At 51.0% G+C, this 18,905-nt stretch overlaps 8 protein-coding genes across 8 annotated transcripts in view; 3 read left to right on the forward strand and 5 right to left on the reverse strand.

Moving 5' to 3' along the window:
- PV06_08315 (uncharacterized protein) overlaps positions 1-89 on the forward strand; it is a gene marked incomplete at both ends in the record, with an annotated part of 2,085 nt that extends 1,996 nt beyond the window's left edge. Inside the window, one exon of the mRNA XM_016409634.1 lies at positions 1-89. Coding sequence (XP_016259942.1) covers positions 1-89 — 89 coding nt within the window.
- A 3,627-nt stretch (positions 90-3,716) lies between these two features.
- PV06_08316 (uncharacterized protein) lies at positions 3,717-6,243 on the forward strand (the record flags this gene model as incomplete). Its single annotated transcript, XM_016409635.1, has 3 exons — positions 3,717-3,960; positions 4,924-5,111; positions 5,157-6,243. The coding sequence occupies exons 1-3, from the start codon at positions 3,886-3,888 to the stop codon at positions 6,241-6,243; spliced, it is 1,350 nt and encodes a 449-aa protein (XP_016259943.1). The 5' UTR covers positions 3,717-3,885.
- A 2,086-nt stretch (positions 6,244-8,329) lies between these two features.
- PV06_08317 (uncharacterized protein) lies at positions 8,330-8,911 on the forward strand (the record flags this gene model as incomplete). Its single annotated transcript, XM_016409636.1, has 1 exon — positions 8,330-8,911. One exon carries the CDS (start codon positions 8,330-8,332, stop codon positions 8,909-8,911), a length of 582 nt encoding a protein of 193 aa, XP_016259944.1.
- A 671-nt stretch (positions 8,912-9,582) lies between these two features.
- Positions 9,583-11,018, reverse strand: PV06_08318 (uncharacterized protein; the record flags this gene model as incomplete). The annotated part of the gene is made up of 1 exon (XM_016409637.1): positions 9,583-11,018. The coding sequence occupies one exon, from the start codon at positions 11,016-11,018 to the stop codon at positions 9,738-9,740; it is 1,281 nt and encodes a 426-aa protein (XP_016259945.1). The 3' UTR covers positions 9,583-9,737.
- Positions 11,019-13,512: 2,494 nt separating this feature from the next.
- Positions 13,513-13,920, reverse strand: PV06_08319 (uncharacterized protein; the record flags this gene model as incomplete). The annotated part of the gene is made up of 1 exon (XM_016409638.1): positions 13,513-13,920. The coding sequence occupies one exon, from the start codon at positions 13,918-13,920 to the stop codon at positions 13,513-13,515; it is 408 nt and encodes a 135-aa protein (XP_016259946.1).
- A 489-nt stretch (positions 13,921-14,409) lies between these two features.
- Positions 14,410-15,841, reverse strand: PV06_08320 (uncharacterized protein). The gene is made up of 2 exons (XM_016409639.1): positions 15,398-15,841; positions 14,410-15,288 (listed from the first exon to the last, which is right to left on the reverse strand). The coding sequence occupies exon 2, from the start codon at positions 14,998-15,000 to the stop codon at positions 14,497-14,499; it is 504 nt and encodes a 167-aa protein (XP_016259947.1). The 5' UTR covers positions 15,001-15,288; positions 15,398-15,841; the 3' UTR covers positions 14,410-14,496.
- Positions 15,842-16,565: 724 nt separating this feature from the next.
- PV06_08321 (uncharacterized protein) lies at positions 16,566-16,931 on the reverse strand (the record flags this gene model as incomplete). Its single annotated transcript, XM_016409640.1, has 1 exon — positions 16,566-16,931. The coding sequence occupies one exon, from the start codon at positions 16,929-16,931 to the stop codon at positions 16,566-16,568; it is 366 nt and encodes a 121-aa protein (XP_016259948.1).
- A 723-nt stretch (positions 16,932-17,654) lies between these two features.
- On the reverse strand, positions 17,655-18,068 carry PV06_08322 (uncharacterized protein; the record flags this gene model as incomplete). The annotated part of the gene is made up of 1 exon (XM_016409641.1): positions 17,655-18,068. The coding sequence occupies one exon, from the start codon at positions 18,066-18,068 to the stop codon at positions 17,655-17,657; it is 414 nt and encodes a 137-aa protein (XP_016259949.1).
- Between the last annotated feature and the right edge of the window lie 837 nt (positions 18,069-18,905).

Below are 18,905 nucleotides of genomic sequence, written 5' to 3' on the forward strand. Positions count from 1 at the left end.
AGGACGAGGAGGAGGACAAGGACGAGGAGGAGGACAAGGACGAGGAGGAAATGCCCGAGCTCGTCGACGAGGCAGCAGACAATCAGTAGGAGGTTGGATGGGCTCAAAAGTGTTTGTTGTTGTTGTCAAAGGTCTGTTGTCGCTTTTGCAGAATGTCTCATGTGCACAGGTCTTGCAAAAGGGTCTTGTAACCACCTCAAGCAGCATACGACGCCTTGAAGGGGAATGACCCCGGCAGCTTGGAAGTTTTGAGAGTTTCGGTTTCTTTTTTGTTTTCGTTGGGCTGTTGACGGCATGAGGACACACTCTTTGATCTTTTCTTTTTCTTTTTTTTCCTTTTGCAGGCTTGTTCGGGTTCCAGGAACTCCAAAGCACATTGTCACTGTCACCGAAAAGTCTACTGTTCTCTCTACTCTTCCTACTTTTCTCTGGCAGCCAGAGTTACTCATAGTTACTTACTATCGATTGCACCTTACGCCTTCTTGCACCCAAAATCCCTTTCCTTACAACCATCACAATCCCGAAACAAGTACCTTTCGGGAGGACTCGTTACGAACTCGCTTCGAAAGCAATCTCACATCGGGTAGCACTCCTTGACCCTCAGCGGCAAGGGAATGATTTCATCAGTCGACCGAGACGGCAAAAACAAACGAGACAAGTGCAGGGCATCATGCAATAGTCACTCCGTACCAGACATCTCCCTACCTGGAACCAAAGTGAGACTTGCAGCAAGAAAGATGAGGGGGCTGGGGATATCTCTCTGTCCCTGTCCAAGGACCACGACACTACCTCACTTTCCACAGGCAATTTTGGGCCGCGAAAGGAAATGATTGGTGAGTGATGACGGCAAAACAAAACGAGACGAGTGCAGGGATCATCCAATAGTACTCCGTACCAGACATCTCGTACTTTCGGAAACGAGTGAGGCTTGCCAGCAAGAGAAAGAGGGGCTTGCAGCAAGAGAAGGACTGTTCAGCAGGAGAAGAGCTGAAAGTTCCCCGTCCACAGACATCAGGAAAAGAGGCTAACACTTCCCTGGCCGCAGGCACCTCGCTTCGAAGGCACTCTGGACCGCAAAAAGAAATGATCGGTGAGTGATGACGACAAAAACAAACGAGACGAGTGCAGGGTACCATCCAATAGTACTCGGTACCAGACATCTCCTACCTGTCAAAGTCTTGTCGGCCCCGAAGGTAAGCGAAAGTGGCAACGAAAGAAGCAAGACATTGTATGTTCATTGTCAGACAGCATCAATTCTCTGCATTGTCAGACGTTATCTCTTTTCCCTACCCATGCATGCCGCAGGAGAAGGTTTGTGACGTGTCGAAAGATCAGCCCAGCCTCACTTCGAAAGGTCCTGAAGGGGGGACGGGTCGACGGGTTCGACCAAGTGATGACGCCGATGAAACCGTAAGTTGGCAGGGGATCGTCTCATCATCAACTTTACTTATTCCTTCTCATGCATGCATGGAGGAAAGAAGAGGTGGTTGGGCGTGTGAGAGACCAAGTTGTCCTCACCGCCAAACGCCTCATTGATTCGAAAGCGGCGATAGTCGTCGCGGCACGCGGAAGACAGGCAAGAATGTCGCAAGGGTACGTCCAATAGTACCATCGATCCCTTACCTTGAACCAAAGCGAGGCTTGCAGCTGAAATTTCTCTGTGCAGGGCCAGGCAGCAAGCAATCTCACCGACAGAGGCCTCTTGGACTCGAAAGCGACAATGGTCCATCGCGGCACACGGAAGACAAGCAACAATGTTGCAAGGGTACGCCCAATAGCACCAACCATCCCTTGCCTTTGAACCAAAGTGAGGCTTGCAGCAACGCATCAAGCTGACTGAGAGTGCAGGGCCAGACAAGTCTCTTGACTCGAAAAAGCGGGAAGTGGTGACCGCGGCAACACGGAAGACTCGAGCAAAAATTGTCGCAGCAGGGGTTCAACCAATGGTACCATCAATCACATCAATCACATGCACTCCGAAACGAGTGCGGCTGGCTAAGTGTTCCAGACCCCCGCCTCGTCACAGTGGTTGCCTTTCTCATTCGGCCGCACCTCTCGTATCATCACATTTGCCAAGCCCGCAAACCACGCAAACCACGCAAACCACGCAAACAATCGAAAAAGCAAGGCGAGACCCTTGCATGTCTCATTTCCGGGCGCGTGCCCTGCAAAAAAAGAAAAGGAGAAGGAAATTGCGCCCCTTCTCCCTCACCGCCAGCCGGGGAATCATTGCCCAATTTCAGAAACTGACACACACAGGTAGAAACCGTGGGAATTCGAAATGGTTTGTTGGGAAACACATCTTCCAGACGACGCGACGTATGAACAAGATTTTCTTGGTCCAAACCGAAAAGCAAAAAGGCAACAAGCTTCCGTCTCACAAAGTGGAGGGGTGGGAATCGATCGGGGTGCTACGGAGTACAATCTACGGGGTAAGAAAGCTTTTTTGGTGGGTGGCCACGGCGGCCCCAACCCGTCGGCTGATTTTCGCCGCCAAAACGGTGGCCGTTCGACAAGCTCTACCCGCCCAGAAACCGGATCACGTGTGGGAGGCAAGCGAATTTTTCGGGTGAGTGAACAACTATTTTCCGTTGGAGTACTCGGTAAGTACCCTCTGGTATTGACCACCACTTGGAGGTACGGACTAACTACTTTCAATTCCCGATTCGGAGTTGAATAGCTCTCAGTATGAGAGAGCAGCTTTCAATGTGATCTCTTGTCTTGCAGCAGAGAGTCATCTATCAATCTCTCCTGTTCTGTTCTGTTCTGTTCAATTTGAAAACACCAAAAAGTGTTCTTGTTTGCTTTGCTTCGCTCACTTGCCAATCAATGCTTGCGACACCACCACCCGGTATCGACCCATGCCTGCACTGCAACCACAACCGCACCCAAATTGCCATCTTGCCACCTTGCCATCTTGCCACCTTGCCATCTTGCCACCCAGGTGCCATCTGCCATGCGACACCCCTAGCTTCCATTTCGACATGACTGAGTAGTACTCCGTGTGTGTCCATGTGCGTGTGTGTGACCCCTTTGCTCCGGTGAGCGTCAATCACGCGTTGAAGTCGATGAGGCCACTAAAGTCCAAGTCGAAAGGGTCAAAGTCGTCTTGGACGATGCGAGGGTCGAAGCCGAGCCTCGAACGAAGCCTGCTGGTCGGCCGTGACAGTCGCAATGGTGCGATAAGCTCTCCCGCTAGAAGCCGCATCATGACTGTACGCATCACGACTGCAGGACTTTTACGGCAAGCGAAAATTGTTTCTTGTTACTAGGTCACGTTGTGCATAATAATTCATGATGTGTCCTAAGGGATTCCCCAGGAAAGTCGTTACAAGCAGCACCCTGCGATGACTGATTTGTAGGATAAAATGTAACACTTGCTGTTTCTGAGACGTTTCTATCGCACCGCGGTGCCCTTCTTATTTGCTCTACCCCATTCAGCAGCCTTGATACGAGAGGCAAATTGTCAGGATCATTATCATGTGACTAGTGCTGCCTGCTGTCGCGCTAGGGCTTGTCTCGGCCTGCGCGCGCACGACACTGCGCTGCGTCCTCAACACCTAGTTTAGTCCTTCCTCCGTACTGCATTCTATCGATTCAAACGCATGTTGTGATATCAGTACTCAAGTCATGCATGCGTAAGTAATTGGACCACAATATGAAGAACAAATTTCGGAGAAATATCAGCTTGGGGAAAGGGATCAGACATTGACTTATCAGAAACGGCCACTGAACCTACATTCTTTGTATGAACCAAGAACAGCACATTCCTTGTCAGAAACATACGACGCCCCTGTTTCTGTACTGAAGACCTGCCCTGCGACCCGACTGAAAGATTCCTGATGCGGGCTCTTTCTTTGTTCACTTCTGCGACCTTCAGCACAAATGTCGTTACCGCACTTGAACATCTTGCTCGAAGGCTTCTCGAGTTCCAACAAGACCTCACCAGAAGCTGACACCGTGAGTTCTCTGTCAGACCTGCAACTTAGATACCCGTGCCTGACCAAAGCAAGTAGAGAACTTTCACACACCGTGTACCCAATCCTCCTTGAAGAACCTGTTTTGCGACTGCTTTTGTGATAACGAAGAGCTCGGCGCAAGCGCTGGAAGATTGCGCGAAGCAAATCAGCTCCGAGGATCACGTTGAAGGAACGGGTATCCCCTTTGGGTTTTAAGAAGTCTTTGGGCTCAGTGTGAATAATTCTGAACATTGCCGACCTCAAAGATACCTTACGATAGTGGCAAGCCAGACTCTGCTGCTTCGTTGTGGCCTGACCGGGTCTGCATATTCGGATTCAGAGATTCGTCGCTTTAGGGGATATCTGCGCACATGGATCATTAGCATCTGAGTATAATCTTGCAGCAAGCAACGGCAAATATCAGGAAACTCATCATCCAGAACAACTTCCTTATCACCCGTTGAAATGTGCTCTGGTACAGTCTCAGAACAAGACCATCATTACTCATATTGAGATGCTCATTCCTTCAGCAGCAATGCTTCAAGACTTCGTATGCTCTCTGTGCGCAATCTGCGCAGCCATCTGTGATTGAATCCTGCAAATGGCAGGTGGTGAAGCTCCACGACACGCTGATACACCTCACCGCCTACGATTTCCTGCCGCTTCAGTGACGACAAAGTGAATTGAATACACTGAATTGCAGAAATTTCAATTCTTATTGAATGTTCAATGAAAATTTCCATGGTGACAGCAAAATTCACTTTGCTCGCTGCCCAGTTTCCTCATACAAAAACATCACTTCATCATCCTTCCCTTCCGAATTCTTTTGCACAATCTCATCCCAAACCACTTCTTCATCATCCAACATTCTGTTCCCGCATTTGCATTGACTTGACTACAACCACTCTTCGTCTTGTAAGTGCCACTCCCAGGTTGATCGGCTCGTGCTGACATCGACTGCAAGCGCTTCATGATGGAAAGCAACCCCCTCTCTAGCGTTAACCCAAGTGGTCTGACGAAGCACGAACTCAAGTCGATCTGGTCGATGGCCAAGGCCGCTTTTGCATCTAACAAGGACCATCTCATCATTCCATCTTTCGTGGCTGAAAGACTCACCGAAAACCAACTTCTTGAGCTCAAGACCAACTTCAGGTAAGAAGAAGCCAGCTTGGGTTGTTCTCTGGCTAAATCATACAGTTCACACTTTGGAAATGTCAACATCATGACTTTCACGGACGAAGCTAGCGAACTCTATCATATCTGCAAAGCCCCTGAAGCCACGGCCAGCCCTGACAATCCTACGACTGTCAGTTCTTCTGCAGATAGTCCAGGATTGTCTTTCGACTCAGCTTCAAGCACCATTCACCCATCTGGCTTCGCGGGAACTGGTCACACCAAAGCCCCAGCACGTCCAGTCAAACAACTTCGACTTCCTGGCAAGAAGGCCCGAGTCCCTCGCCCCCCCAATGCCTTCATTCTGTATCGCAAGGACCATCATCCTGCTCTCAAAGCTGTGCAACCCGATCTACCAAACAATGCCATCTCTGTCATTCTGGGCAAACAGTGGAATCAGGAGAATGAAGAGACCAAGGATCGTTACAAGACAATGGCTGATATCATCAAAGCTCAGCATGCCAGAGCTAATCCTGGATATCAGTACTCGCCTCGCAAGCCTTCTGAGAAGAAGCGCCGCATGACAGCTAAGAAGCGCGCTCGTCTTAATGCAGCAAACACCGACTCTGATGCACTTTCCAACTCGGATTACGAGATGAGCGATGTTATCGGAAATTTCGATCATGAATTCTCTGGCAGCATGCCAAGTGATACCTCCGAGAACATGGTCAACGAAAATGTGCAATTTTCCTCCATTGGCTCTACCAATGAGTCTGCTGACGCTGGTGGCTACGCTGGCCTCCGCTTGGTCGAACATGACGAATACTCCGACGATATGACATTGAAGGTGCCTACTGGTCACAAGTTCGTTGAAATGGACTACAATTCCCTCATCCGCAGTCTTTACACGACCATGGCCAGCCAGAGTGAGCCTGGATTGAGCAACGAGATCACATGCTCTACCCCAGCTCCGGTCCGCGCCACGTACGCCGAGCTACACGCCAGTCCAGCGTGGGAGGAATTCGAGGCGGACCGCAAGTTCGTCGAGGCGAGTCTCGCGGCACCGACCAACGAGGCCACCGAGGTCCTCAACACCGAGGTCTTTGACACCGAGGTCGAGCAGCAAGTCTGGAGAGCCGAGTTTGACAAGATCCTCTGGATGTTTGACTGAGCAGGCAACCGTGATCAAGTGTGTGTTCATGATCGTCGTCAAGAGACACGAGATACCTGCGAAGGCTGCCGAAGCTTTTTCAATCATGCATGGGCATTGGCAGCATCATCGGCTTGCTAGCTAGCTGCGTTGGCTGGATGGCCGGTGACTGAGCTCTGCCCCCAATCCCCCCCAGACACTCTCTTTTTCTCTGGTCGACGACTTTCGACAAACCGGTCTCGGGAAGAACGAGAACAAAATGTCGTGTGAGCTATCGAGTCTTTCTTTTTCTTTTCTTTTTCCCTGAAATATTATCAACAACAACGGCACGGCACAGCACAGCACAAATCATTGGTATTGGCATTGGTATGGGCATGGACACTTTGCATCAAAACCCCCCTCAGACATCGAGCGCAGGCAACAGCACGACAGCGCAGGCACAGGACACCAGCGCAGGCAACATCAAGACAGCGCAGGCAACATCACGACAACGCCGACATTGACCATTTGCACCTGCAATCATTGCACGACACATTTTCAGATCACACCCCCCCTCTTCTGCGACTTTGTATCTTGATTTCGACGACATCGGAGAGAGATGATAACGACGACTGGCTGGCAACCTAAACCGAAAGACCCGGAGAAAAAAAAATCTTGTCCCTTTATGTTTTTGCTTTTTTTGCACGCACACGACACACGCACACGCAGTTGCGAGACACAATCGAACATCACACCACATCGGACCACCACCATGGCGAAAGGCGAAAGGGAAGGAAAGGAAGGAAGGATTCTTGAGGACGGACCAGGAAAAGGGACCATCTGCTCAAGGTGACATTTTGATGGCGTTGGGAAATGGCAAAGGATGATCGGAATGGTCTCTCGGTCGGACAAGGTCTCTTGGGATTTTTCTTTTGGACTCTTTAGTCATGGGTCATGGGGAATGATGGGAATGATGGGAATGGATGGATCGTGGAAATGGCAACAGACGAGTCCACTGGAGTCGTGGATTGATTGAATCAATTGCTCATGAGCTGATAGAAGAAAAATAAGAAAATGGAAAGACTTGTTTCCACCAAATCGGAACACGGCAACAGAGAAGCCAGTAGGAGTGGTGATTGATCGAATTGCTCATGGGAAGAAGACCCAAATCGTTGGGGTTTCTTTGGCCATGGACTGGTAGAATGTTGTCGTCCGCAGTCTGGGGTGGTGTCCGCAGTCTGAAGTGTCCGCAGTCTGCAAGTCCGCAGTCTTGGGTGTTAGTGCACAGTCCGAAGTATCCACAGTCTCGAGTGTTGGTTCACAGGCCGAAGTGTCCACAGTCTGCAAGTCCGCAGTCTTGGGTTGTTCAGTCCCCAGTCTGAAGTGTCTGCAGTTTCGGATCTTGTCCGCAGTTTCGGATGCGATTTCGCAGTCATGCAAGGGTTTGGGCCGCGCCCCCTGTCTGGGAGTGGGTAAGTTCAGGTGTGACAGAAGGTAATGGTACGGGGGGGGTGGTTTCAGGTGCGACAGGAAGGAATTTGGGGGCGTCAGCCACGTCGTCTAATATCCCCAAAACGAACACGTCAGGTCAGTTCTATCGGTTTGGCGATCCCTTTGCCTTTCTCGTTCATCCTCTCGAAAGATCCTACGGAGTAGCTTTCAGTCAGTTCGGCCTTTCATCCCGATGGTGAGTTGACTTTCCTGACCCCAAGGCATCATGGGCGTCGTCAAGCCACATCGCCGGAAATGGCCAAAACGGAGATGTCATGGGCAGTTGATCGGTTGACGATCTCTTTTCGCTTTTCCGTTCAGCCTTTTTTCAATCAGTCCTTCCCCCTTCCCCCCCCTCACTTGACCTCTAGCAGCGCAGCCCGTCGCAGTTATCTATCGGTGGCCATCTTCTCAGCTCTTCGTTGCAGCCTTTTCGTTGCAGCTTTTCGTTGCAGCTTTCGATCCCAGCTTTCGATCCTAGCTTTCGATCCTAGCATTCGATCCTAGCTTTCGATCCCAGCTTTTCGTTCAGCGTCTTTCATCCCAGCTTTTCGTTCCAGCCTCTCGAAAATCCCATCCCAAGAAAGGTTCGGTTGAGCCGTGGCGATCCCACGATCGACCTTGGGCAAAAAGAAAGATGAAGGGCAGTCCAAACGCGACGACCAAACTTCACCCGAGGCGCTCGTGGAATCGATGGAGGGATACGATCGGTCACTTGTACCTCGACGAGAACTGGACGATGCCGGAGATCGCGACGCATTTGACGTCGTACGGCATGGTGTGCAACCACCGACAGATCAAGAACCGACTCAAGGACTGGCGGTGGGAACTCAAAAAGACACCGACCCGACACTACCTGGCGATGATGGCGGTGGCCGAGGAGATGCGGAAAAAAGAGGGCGACGGCGACGACGACGACATTGTGTTTCGGGTGCCGAAGCGTCGAGGCACGGAACTTTACGACCTCAAGAGGGTCAGCAAGGCATGCCTGAGGGCGAAGAAGAGGTCGGACCAGGTTCAGAAGGACTTTGTCCTCCCGTCGGTCGAAGATGCCCGTCTGGTGCTCGAGGACGCCGGCATCACGGCGGATTTCGTCCGGGTGTCGGACACCTCTCCGGAGGTCTCCAGAGACCCGGAAGGGACATCGATGGTCGAGGATTCTCCCCCGACGCCGGTCCGGAGATCTGTCCTGCGGATCGACGAGTTGTGTACGAGTTGAATGACGGGAGGGTTTGTTGGGTAGTTGGTCGACGGGTGGCAAGGGGTTTTTTTTGGGGATTTTTCGGGGTCTGAAGCATGGTTGAAAACCAGCTGTGTATGGGTATTGGGTATTGGGAAAGATGATTGACGACTTGTTTTGTTTTTGAACATGATGAGGAATTCCAGTAATGAAGGAGGGTTGAGTTTTGGTTCGAAGGTGCTTGGATGAGGCCGGAACGCAGTCTTGTCTTGTGTGTTGGATGAGGCCTCAGCGCAGTCTTGTGAGAGTATTGTGTTTGTTCGCAGCTTTTAATTGTTGGCCTGGTCAGTTTTGATTTTTCTTTACTCGGTAATAGCAGCCAGGAATCATTTCACAATGTCAATCATGCTTAAGAGGTTGCAAAGAATAAACTCAAGACAAATAGAACTTACCATCACATCAACAGCAAAGGTCTCAAAGACGCTCGACGTGCTGACAAGGGAGACATGGTTGAAAGGCTTAGCTCCATCATGTCGTCGTCGTTGTCGAGACATTTGAACTTGTTGGTGGCCAGAAGAATTACTTCTTGAGTTGTGATGGATGGCAAGAGGGATTACTTTGTACTCCTATGGTGACGGAAGGACTTACCTGGATGACGACTTCCTTTGGGCTGTGAGGGGTAAAATTCTTGAAATGGTGAGTCAAGTGAGGGGTAAGAAACTCTTGTGAAATTATTCCTGGCTGCTATTACCGGGTAAAGTGATATCAAAGACTGACTAAGCCAACCATCAAAAGCAGCGACCCAAAAACAACCACCCAACACAAAAAGACAAGAAACCAAAAACCAAAAGACCTGGCAACATGCCTACTCGCCATCGGAGACCAGGTCGATGACCTCGACCATTTCTTGGTCAGCCACAACCTCGACCGTTGCTTGTTGGTAAGCCATAAACTGGATCGTGGCTGGGTCAACATGAACCTCGATCGTGTCTGGGTCTGTCACGACCTCGATCGTGTCTGGGTCAGCGACGACCTCGTCCATTTCTTGGTCGGCCGGAAGCTCGTCAATGTCTCCGCCGGCGTAGAGGGTTCGGACCAGGTCGTCTTGAAACCCGGCCCTGCAGTGCGGACAAGAAGGGTTCTGGAGCAGCGTCTGGCCGATGCATACCCTGCAGTACGTGTGCCCGCACGGCAGGTAGGCATTCCGGAACGCCAGGTTGCAGATCTCGCACCGCAGAACCTCGAACGCGATCAGTCTTCGATTCGCCTCGGCCAGTTGGGCGGCCACGTCGGCAAGCCCACTGCTCAGTTGTGTCTTCTCCGCCAGCCGATCCTTCAAGAGGCGTGCCTGTTCATGCACCTTGGCTCGGCAGCGGGCCAAATCGGCCTTTGTGACTTGTGCCTGCTCTTCGGTGGCCCGGATTTGCTCTTCCATGGCCCATGCTTGCTCCTGAAAGGTCTGTTGTTGCTCTCGCAACGTCTGCTCCTGCTCTCCCAAGGTCCGTTGTTGCTCTCGCAACGTCTGCTCTTGCTCTCGCATCGTCACTGAACGCCGCCGCAGTCGCACTTCCAACTCCTCTGCCAACCTTTTGCTGCTCCGAGACCGCTGTTCCGCCGACTCGGCTTGCTTTTCGGCGGCATTTGCTCGCTCTTGCCACTCTTGTGCCTGCCTTTTCCACGTCTGCCCCTGCTCCGACACTGCGGCGAGGGTTTGTTGCAAGCTATTTGCTCCCTCGAGAAGCAACTTGTACGCGTCTTGCGCATCGAGGTTGCCCGAGGGACGTTGCTGTCCGCCCACATTCGGAGCATCTGCCGTCACGAGGGGTTGTGAGGGCATGGTGGGAGGGGGCACGCGCTGTCCGCTGGCCGGCTGTCCACCGACCGGTGCCGGTGGCTTGGGCAACCTGGCTGGTGCCGATGGCGTGGGCGATTCGGCTTCTGACGAGGACGTGGACTCTTCCTCTTCGTTCGTCAAGGGCGTGGGCTGTCGGGGGGCTTGAATAAATACTTGCATCCTGGCTGCGCGGCTGGGGCCCGGATCACCCAAGGGCCATCTCGCGCTGACTTTGGTGCTGGCTTTGGTGCTGGCTTTGGCGCTGGCTTTGGCGCTGGCTTTGGCGCTGGCTTTTGGAGCCCTGCGAGGCATCGTTCCTGGTGCGCCGTCGGTTGGCGTACCTCACCACAAGCGAGTCACGGCCTGGTTTCTAGAAAGAGACCGAGGACCGTCGGTGGGATCGTCACCGATGCACGACACTTTCAATGGTATATATCAGGCGGTTTGAATGGTCGAGTGGTTCGAGAGTCCGGGAAAGAGCGCAGGAGGAAGAGAAGGAGAGAACGACAATCGGGCTGAGGCTGAAGAGCCAGGTTTTATGTTGGGCAGCGGCCAGGCAACCCGGGGGTTGGCGGGTGGCGCACCTTGGGCCAACCAGACTTTTGAACCAGACTTGAGGCAGATGTGATGGCCGACAAAAAAGTACCCTTGTGTCTGACCGAAATATTTTCTCGGGGCGCTCGACTTGACCACGTGAGGTCACGCTTTTGGCACCACGGGGTATGAGTACTCCGTAGTAGTCTTTTTTCTTTTCCGGGGTTTCTGCGGCGCAGCACTCGGCCGGTGACTGACAAAGCATGCCAAGGACCGGGTCGGAGACACTTGTTTATCCGGAGATACTGCGTAAGTCAGCTCGTACTCGTATAGACTCGCTTCACCTTCCCCACCACTTACCAGAATCCGAAGTTTACCCCTCACCAGCCCAAGGGTAGTCCAGGTAGTCTGGGTTGTCTGGGTAGTCTCTCCGTAGTCCCTCTGGCCATCACAGGTCTGAACCCCCCCGAGCCCCAAGTTGCCGTTCACAGCCAAAGTTCCTCCTCCTGACAGTCAACAACAAATTCTTGGCAAATAGTATGATGTCACTGTCCACCACTTTTCTCTCATCTCATTGGTCAATAATGTCAATCATCCTGTTTATCTTGGATGAAATGCGCAATCATCCAAAATATCTAGGATTATTGCGCACCACATCCTAGCTATCTAGAGTTGATCATTTGCAACTCCAAAATAGTTAGGATGTGCAACTAATCAACTCACCATAGTAAGGACTCATCACCACAACACCCCAAATACCATTCCAAAGTCACTTTGGTCACCACGCAACGTTGTGGAGCGTCTTGGGCTTTTCCAACAATGCCAGTCATTCCGACTGAGCCCGGGGCTTGAGGATTGATTCTTTGGCCGAAAAGATCCTTTCGAAAGATGTTTTGTATGTCTTTACTCCGTAATGCAAGTCCTTCCGAATGGTATTTTGGGTGTGTCGTACAATTGTAATCCCAAGTCCCAACCATTTTGGATGTGTTGATTTCAAAGCGGTGGGCCCATCTGCACTGCCTAAAGACACGAGGCCTCTGCTTCTTCGACTTTGGTCATCGATGAAGGCGGTCAGGATGGGCTGTCTTGTCTGTATTGACGGGGAAGATATCTCTTAATGTGTAACGCCAGTAGCTTCCTCCTTTTGCTTCGGGCAGGATCATCTCACACCCCTTCAGATGATCAGCATACATCTGTGGTGTCGGAACGATTCGTGGAGGAATATGACCGATCCGTCTCGTAACATCAAGTCGGCTGCGGTAGTCATTCAACTCGAACTTTGATGAAAGATTCGAGAAGAGTAGGAATGAATGTCAACCCCCAGTTGTTGAGGTCGTCGATTGCTTGATGGCACGAAGAGTAGAGAGGGAGGCCATCTTGCTCGACTTCAAGACGATCGACTGTCAGGAGGCCCCGTGCCACATATTCCCTGAACTGCAAGTGATCAGTCATCTAACCATGGTTCGATGATACGATGAACGGCGTTGCAGCTTAGCCAAACATCACGTACCGAGGCGTCTTTCTTGCTCATAACGTGGGCAACATCTGGTGCACCACCTCCGCAATGCCAGCATCTCTCGCCATGACTGCGGTCCACAATGTTTGGCTTCGTCCTTCTCGAAAAGGGCAAAGTCGACGACGTGCTAGATTCGTTTGCACTTTCGAAGTCACTCCACTTGCGTTGGCGACTTGAGCTCGACGTGCTTGTTTCATTCCACGCTGGGACCGGCGGTGGCAACATTGCTGCCGTTGGAGGAGGGGAAGAGCGTCGCCTTCATGGCAAAACGTTGACGTTATCACCGCCCGCTTGCAAGATTGAAGACATCCGACTCGCTCGCTCATGATGGAAGAGATGTCACAGATGGACGTCGCTCAAGGTTGAGAGAGTCATGTAATAAAGGGGTCAAGGGTCAATAGATTGACGTTGAGGTTTAATGGTCTGAGAGATCGAGATAGGTGGTGGCTGAAGAGAACGACTCAGATCAGATATGGTTGAACGCGGTAACCACTTGTAATCCAATTGACATCTCTTCTCATTGCCTCGCTCAACGCACATTGCCGTCAAACTTGGTTTGAATGTTTCATGAGAGATGAACTTTTCCATCACCAGGAAGTTTTGGTCACTTGCAGCCAAGTTGTGCCTGCCTCCAATCGTAACAGTCATTCAAGGAAGCTACACAAGATTGCGTAAGCTCGGGTTCAAAGCAGTATACTTGGGTAAGCGTAAGTAGACTGCCGAGATAAGACTGCTAGGTGGGAGGATGCTTGTTTGTCAAGCGAATGAGTAGCATTTAGGTGTTATTATGCCCTGAGGTTTGTGTATTAGGACAAGGACGGCCTTTCCTGTCCTGTGTTTAGAAGTCGAAGAGGTCGCCGCTAGTTTCCGGAAGTAAAGATGTGGCCCACGCTGCAGGAGTTTCTTCGGATGGAGTCGACATTGTTTACTCCGTAATGTACAAAGAGACGTAGGAGGCTCTGTGAGTTCTTGAACTCCAGGCGATGTACGCGTGGCTGGTAAAGCTGACAACTGGCAAGACTTGGGTTGTCTCGCCCCGCAATGATGACGGACACTCTTGGGGCTTGTTGTGTTCGTGGTCGTTGTTGTTGCTGCTACCGCTGCGTATCGTAGTCGAATCGTTCTTCGCCTTGCAGGTAAAGCGTCTGTAAGCTTTAGGATCATGCCACACCATCATGAGGTCGGTATGCAGAGTGATGCGAGGGTGTAGTGGTCTGCAATGAGACTGATCTCACTGATGCCGAGGATGAGTTGTGGCAAAGATCTGTAAAAGTAAGAAACAGGTTGGCGAGGTTGAGGAGGTCGGAGGTCGGGGTGGCACATCAAGATTTCTCCCAACTCTTCCATGCCACTGAAGTGTACAGTGTTTGATCTGCCTGCTGCGTCTCCCTACGCGAGATGAGCCCCCATCACTCACGGAGTTGGTTATAGTAGTCTGCAGTGAGAGTGGTCCCACTGATGCCGGGGATGAGTTGTGGCAAAGAAAGGTCTGTAAAAGCGGGGACAGGTTGGCGACGTTGGTGAGGTCGAGGTGACGCATCAAGATTTCGGACATGGCAGTCTCGAAGTCTCGCCAACCTCCTGTTGCATCCATGAGCCCCCATCACTCACAGAGTTGGTTGTAGTAGTCTGCAGTGAGAGTGGTCTCACTGATGCCGGGGATGAGTTGTGGCAAAGGTTTGTAAAAGCGGAGATAGGTTGGCGAGATCGGTGAGGTTAGGGTCAGCCGATGCAGTAAAGTCATTGTTCGTTGTTATTGTGTGTGCGTGTGTGTGTGTGGGGCAAGCTGTGCAAGGGTGAAGAGTGATGCAATTTTGAGGCAGCAGCGAAGTGATTGTTCGTTGTGATAGTCATATGTGTGACAGACTGCGCCCTTTTGAAGGGTGAGTTCAGAGTAATACGATCTTGAAGAGGCTGCAGCACCAAAGAAATTGTTTGTTGTGGTAGGTGTGTGTGTGTATGATAGACTGTGCTCTCCTGAAGAAAGAAGAGTGATACAGTTTTGAGGATGCCGCCGTAGGAAGGTGATTGTTCGTTGTGGTAGGTAGTTGTGTTTGTGTGTGGCAGACTGCGCCCTTTAAGAGTCGGGCAGAACTCCCAAACTCTAAAAACTCCAAGGCGATAAATGCCCAAAGCTTGAGAAAGAGAGAAGATTGTGTTTTTTTTGCCTGCGCTGATTCGCATGTCCGTCTGTGTATGATCTAGTCCTCTTTCTTGCTTGCCTCTTTGGTATTTCCTTTTCATGGCAACAAATGTAGAACTCGGAATGCTTTGCCTGCGCTGATTGTGTGTATGTGTGTGTATGATCTGATCCTCTCTCTTGCTTTTGTATATGATCTGGTTCTGTCCCTTTCTCGTGTGTATGATCAGGTCCTCTCTCTGGCTTGCCTCTTTGGTATTGTTTTTTCATGGCAACAGACAATGTCGTCAAGAGATGACTCTTCATGAGGTGGAGGTATGAGAGAGATGCGAAGCAACATCTCCGCCTCCTAGACTTTCAAGGATCGTCTTGGTCTTCGCCTCGCTTCTCTCCTAATCACAATTAGTAACTTGGCGGGACATGTCTAGACGTTTCATGGGGTTGTAAAGATTCTTTGGCCGTAAGGGGAGGTATGCAAAAGCAATTGTCAACAGAACTTACCGCAGAAAAAGGCTTTCCACCGTATCAACAACCATGGAGTCAGTACCGACGTCCTCAGTCAACATTTCTCCATCGATGATAGTTCGGCGGTGACAGTAATGCCAGGGCGGTGGGCGAATTGATTTCGAATTCATTTTGGATAGTCTGAGGAGTGATGCCCTTTGAAATAGTGTTCCAGAGACTGTCAGCCGCTTTGTTGATTTGCTCAAACCCTTGACACCATTTCAGGCATCCATGGTCAATCCTTCGTCTCGTTTTGCTGCTAGTCGGGCAGGTGAGAGATTGATAACGTTGTCGGTGAGACAGACAAAAGAGCCGAAAACTTGGTCAAACTTGTTAATTCAGAGGAAGTAGAAGTCGTAACAAGGTCTTTGTAGGTGAACCTGCAGAAGGCTCATTACTGAGGTAGGGCCCGCAAAAGGGTCCGCATATAAAGGTCCGCATATAAAGGTCCGCATATAAAGGTCCGCATATGAAGGTCCGCATCAAGGTCCGCAAAAGGGTCCGCATACGGGCTCGGCGTCTCAATCCATTGTTCATGTACCATCAATCCGCTCTTTTCTTGTGTCACCACAAAAAATTTCAGAAGCCAACTTGGTCTTCTTCTTATCTTCTGGAAGGCGACTACAAAGATCGCTCTCTGTCAACATTACTTGCCCAGCGAGACTGCTGCGAGAATCGGTGTTTGTGAAATTGTCTTTTGTCGTCCTTCTGAGCATGACATTTCATATTCCGAAAAAAGGACATCGCTGCAGGATCGGTTAGAACGACGATACCGGACAGGGGAAACAGCATCAGAAACAGAAGTACTTGCCTGCGAGAGAAAGCCTCGTCACAGATGGTGGGTACACTATCTCCATCCACCGTTCTCACCATATCCTGCTGGTAGACCATCTCCATCGGCCAGTTCGTCATACAAGAGGAAGATATGGCTGAATTCGTCGAGGTTCATTTCGTCATATGACGGCCGTCTTTGCATTGGGCCTGGTCGGTGAGAAAAGCTGTTTGGAGGACGCCATCTCCATCGGCCATTTGATTATGCAAGAGGACGATATGGTTGAATCATCTCAAGACTGAGGTTGCCGTCTCGGATATCCCTGAAGGACCTTCGACATGAACAACACAACCACAGACTCTCGCAGCCTCCTGATTGTACGTACCTATCATCTCACATCTCTTGTTCCACCCCTTGCGCACGCATGCCGGTCCGTTGGTCAGGATGAGGCAGAGGAGGTCGACTCCAACTCTCTCCAGGACGGTTGTCAATGTACAGGGAGAAGAATCGAGTGGTTTCTTCCGATCTCCAAGTCTCGAGTGCCGAACGCAACACAAGACCGTTGGGAATCTTTGTGTCATCGCCATCTTCAAAGACGAATAACAACTCCGGTGACTCACTATAGCCAATGCCCTTCAGTATCGTGACGGTGCCCTGGACCGTCATTTGCGAGGCTTGTTTCGTCATACAATGGCCGTCTTTGCACCGGGCCAGCTCGATGAGAAAAGCCGTTTCGAGGACGCCATCCGCATCAGGCATTTCATCATATAAGAGGACGACATGACTGAATTCGTCCAGGTTGTTCTCGTCCAGCCCTTTAGACTTGTCACGAGTGTGTGTTTGAAGTGATCGGATTCGGTACGGAGGAGGGTGTTTCAGGAAGGAATTGAGGCCGCAGCGCAGTTTTGTTTACGCGCAGGCCGAGGCAGCAGGTAGTTTCCAATAGGATCAAGTGCAAGAACCAAGGCAGTCCCAGTCACATGATCAGGACTCACCAGCAGGTCTACGGGTACTTGTTGCAGCCAAATTCTCTGTGGATTATTGCGCACCAGGACTTGCAACCAGCAACACCCAAAGCACCCTTCGAAAGGACTTACACTCAACACATACCAAAGTAACACTTTTAAGATACCTCTCAGATAGATTTAGTTATATTTTCTTACGTCTCACAATTGACTACTTGTACAAGAAGGATTCAAACCCCAAGGAGCCACCAACGTTGCTCGGTGATGGCATGGAAACCTTGCTGACGCTTCGAAAGGTCAAGTTGGTCAGTATCCTTGAGACTATCCCTGTGAAATTGATCTCGAGATCACGGCCATTGGCAGAGAAGGACAGCGAAGTGGTGACATTCTTGAGGTCGTTAACCTTCCGGCAAATGAACGCCGGGGTCCAGGGAGGTCGCGGACCTCGTGAGAGGCACCATGGTACACAAAAGGCCATCTCTCTTATCAAGGGGCGGATCCCGATCTGTACTTTTCGTCAACATCCCAAGCTCATTTGAGCGAGGTATTTCTGGAGTTGTTGATTGGGCTCGTTCTCGTGGTAGCAGTCTCCTTGGTGGAGGGGAAAGTGTTCCCTTGAGTCGAAAGAGGGTTTCATTTTCCGGCTGTCCTGTGGGAGGAGTCCGTCGTTGTGTTCATGCAGTTTGCATGGACGAAGGACCTCTTTATCAAGGGGTGTCACCAGACCAACATCGCCATGTGCGATGGCTAGAGAGGTGACACCCCTTCGACTGAAGAGTTTAGGTAGGCGCCGGGGGCAGGGCAGACTGTCCTCGTTGTCTCTGCTTCGTGACCTGGTGCAAACCGGCTTGCGTTCGTTGCCGATAGTGCCTCGGTGACGAACGTCCTCGTCATCGCTATTGTACCATGCCGATACGCAGATGGCAACCATTTGCTTCACTTCTCGGTGCTGCCCCCTGCATGGCAGTTGTGTCGTTGTGGATTCCACCTGTACCATCCAGTCAGTCTTTTCCCAAAGAATCTGGAACGAGGGCAACGAGGGCGGTGCCTCTGGGATGATCAAACCTTTGTCAGGGTAAATGATCCAATTCTCAGGATGTCTTAGGACGAGACCTGGGTCGGAAATTCTAGTTCTGGCTCCAGGGTCGTCTGCCGGGTAAAGATCGACTGCCGAAAGAAGTCCTTAAGTCTCCGTCCTGTGAAAGGCTTCGCACCCGGGAAAGGTGCATGGCTGCTCAAAAATCATTAGAAACATCTTCAAGCACACAGGACGAGGAGTTAACATACATCGAGGACATCATCGGGGTGATGATGGCTAGCGTAGGCAGTACTACTGTGGGTGAGATCTGTCATGGATGGGTCAGCATTGAGACTCCCAAGAACGAGGTCCAACATGTGTGTGTGCCGAGTGGCGAGACTGACCGTGCTTCGCCGCCTTGTGGTAAGCTTCTTTGGCTTTACCAATAAGGCCAGTGATGATGATGAAGGATCTTCCTGGCAAACGAGAAGACTGTTAAAGGCGGGCACTTGATTCCCAAACGTGAGGCTTGAGGATTAGACTCTTTGAAGTCAGAAGGGGCTTGCAACGAAGATTATATAGGAAATTTGTCAGGATGGCTGATCATTGACCAGTGCTGCCTGTTTGTTGCACTAGTCCTGTTCGGGAACTGCCTTCTGCGCCGGCCGCGAAAACAAAACTGCGCTTCGGCCTCAACAACACCTAATTAGTCTAGCCCTCAGATACCTCAAAAGTATCATTTGTTGCTAT

The sequence above is a fragment of the Exophiala oligosperma genome (genome assembly GCF_000835515.1).
Source record: "Exophiala oligosperma strain CBS 72588 unplaced genomic scaffold supercont1.8, whole genome shotgun sequence".
NCBI lineage: Eukaryota > Fungi > Ascomycota > Eurotiomycetes > Chaetothyriales > Herpotrichiellaceae > Exophiala > Exophiala oligosperma.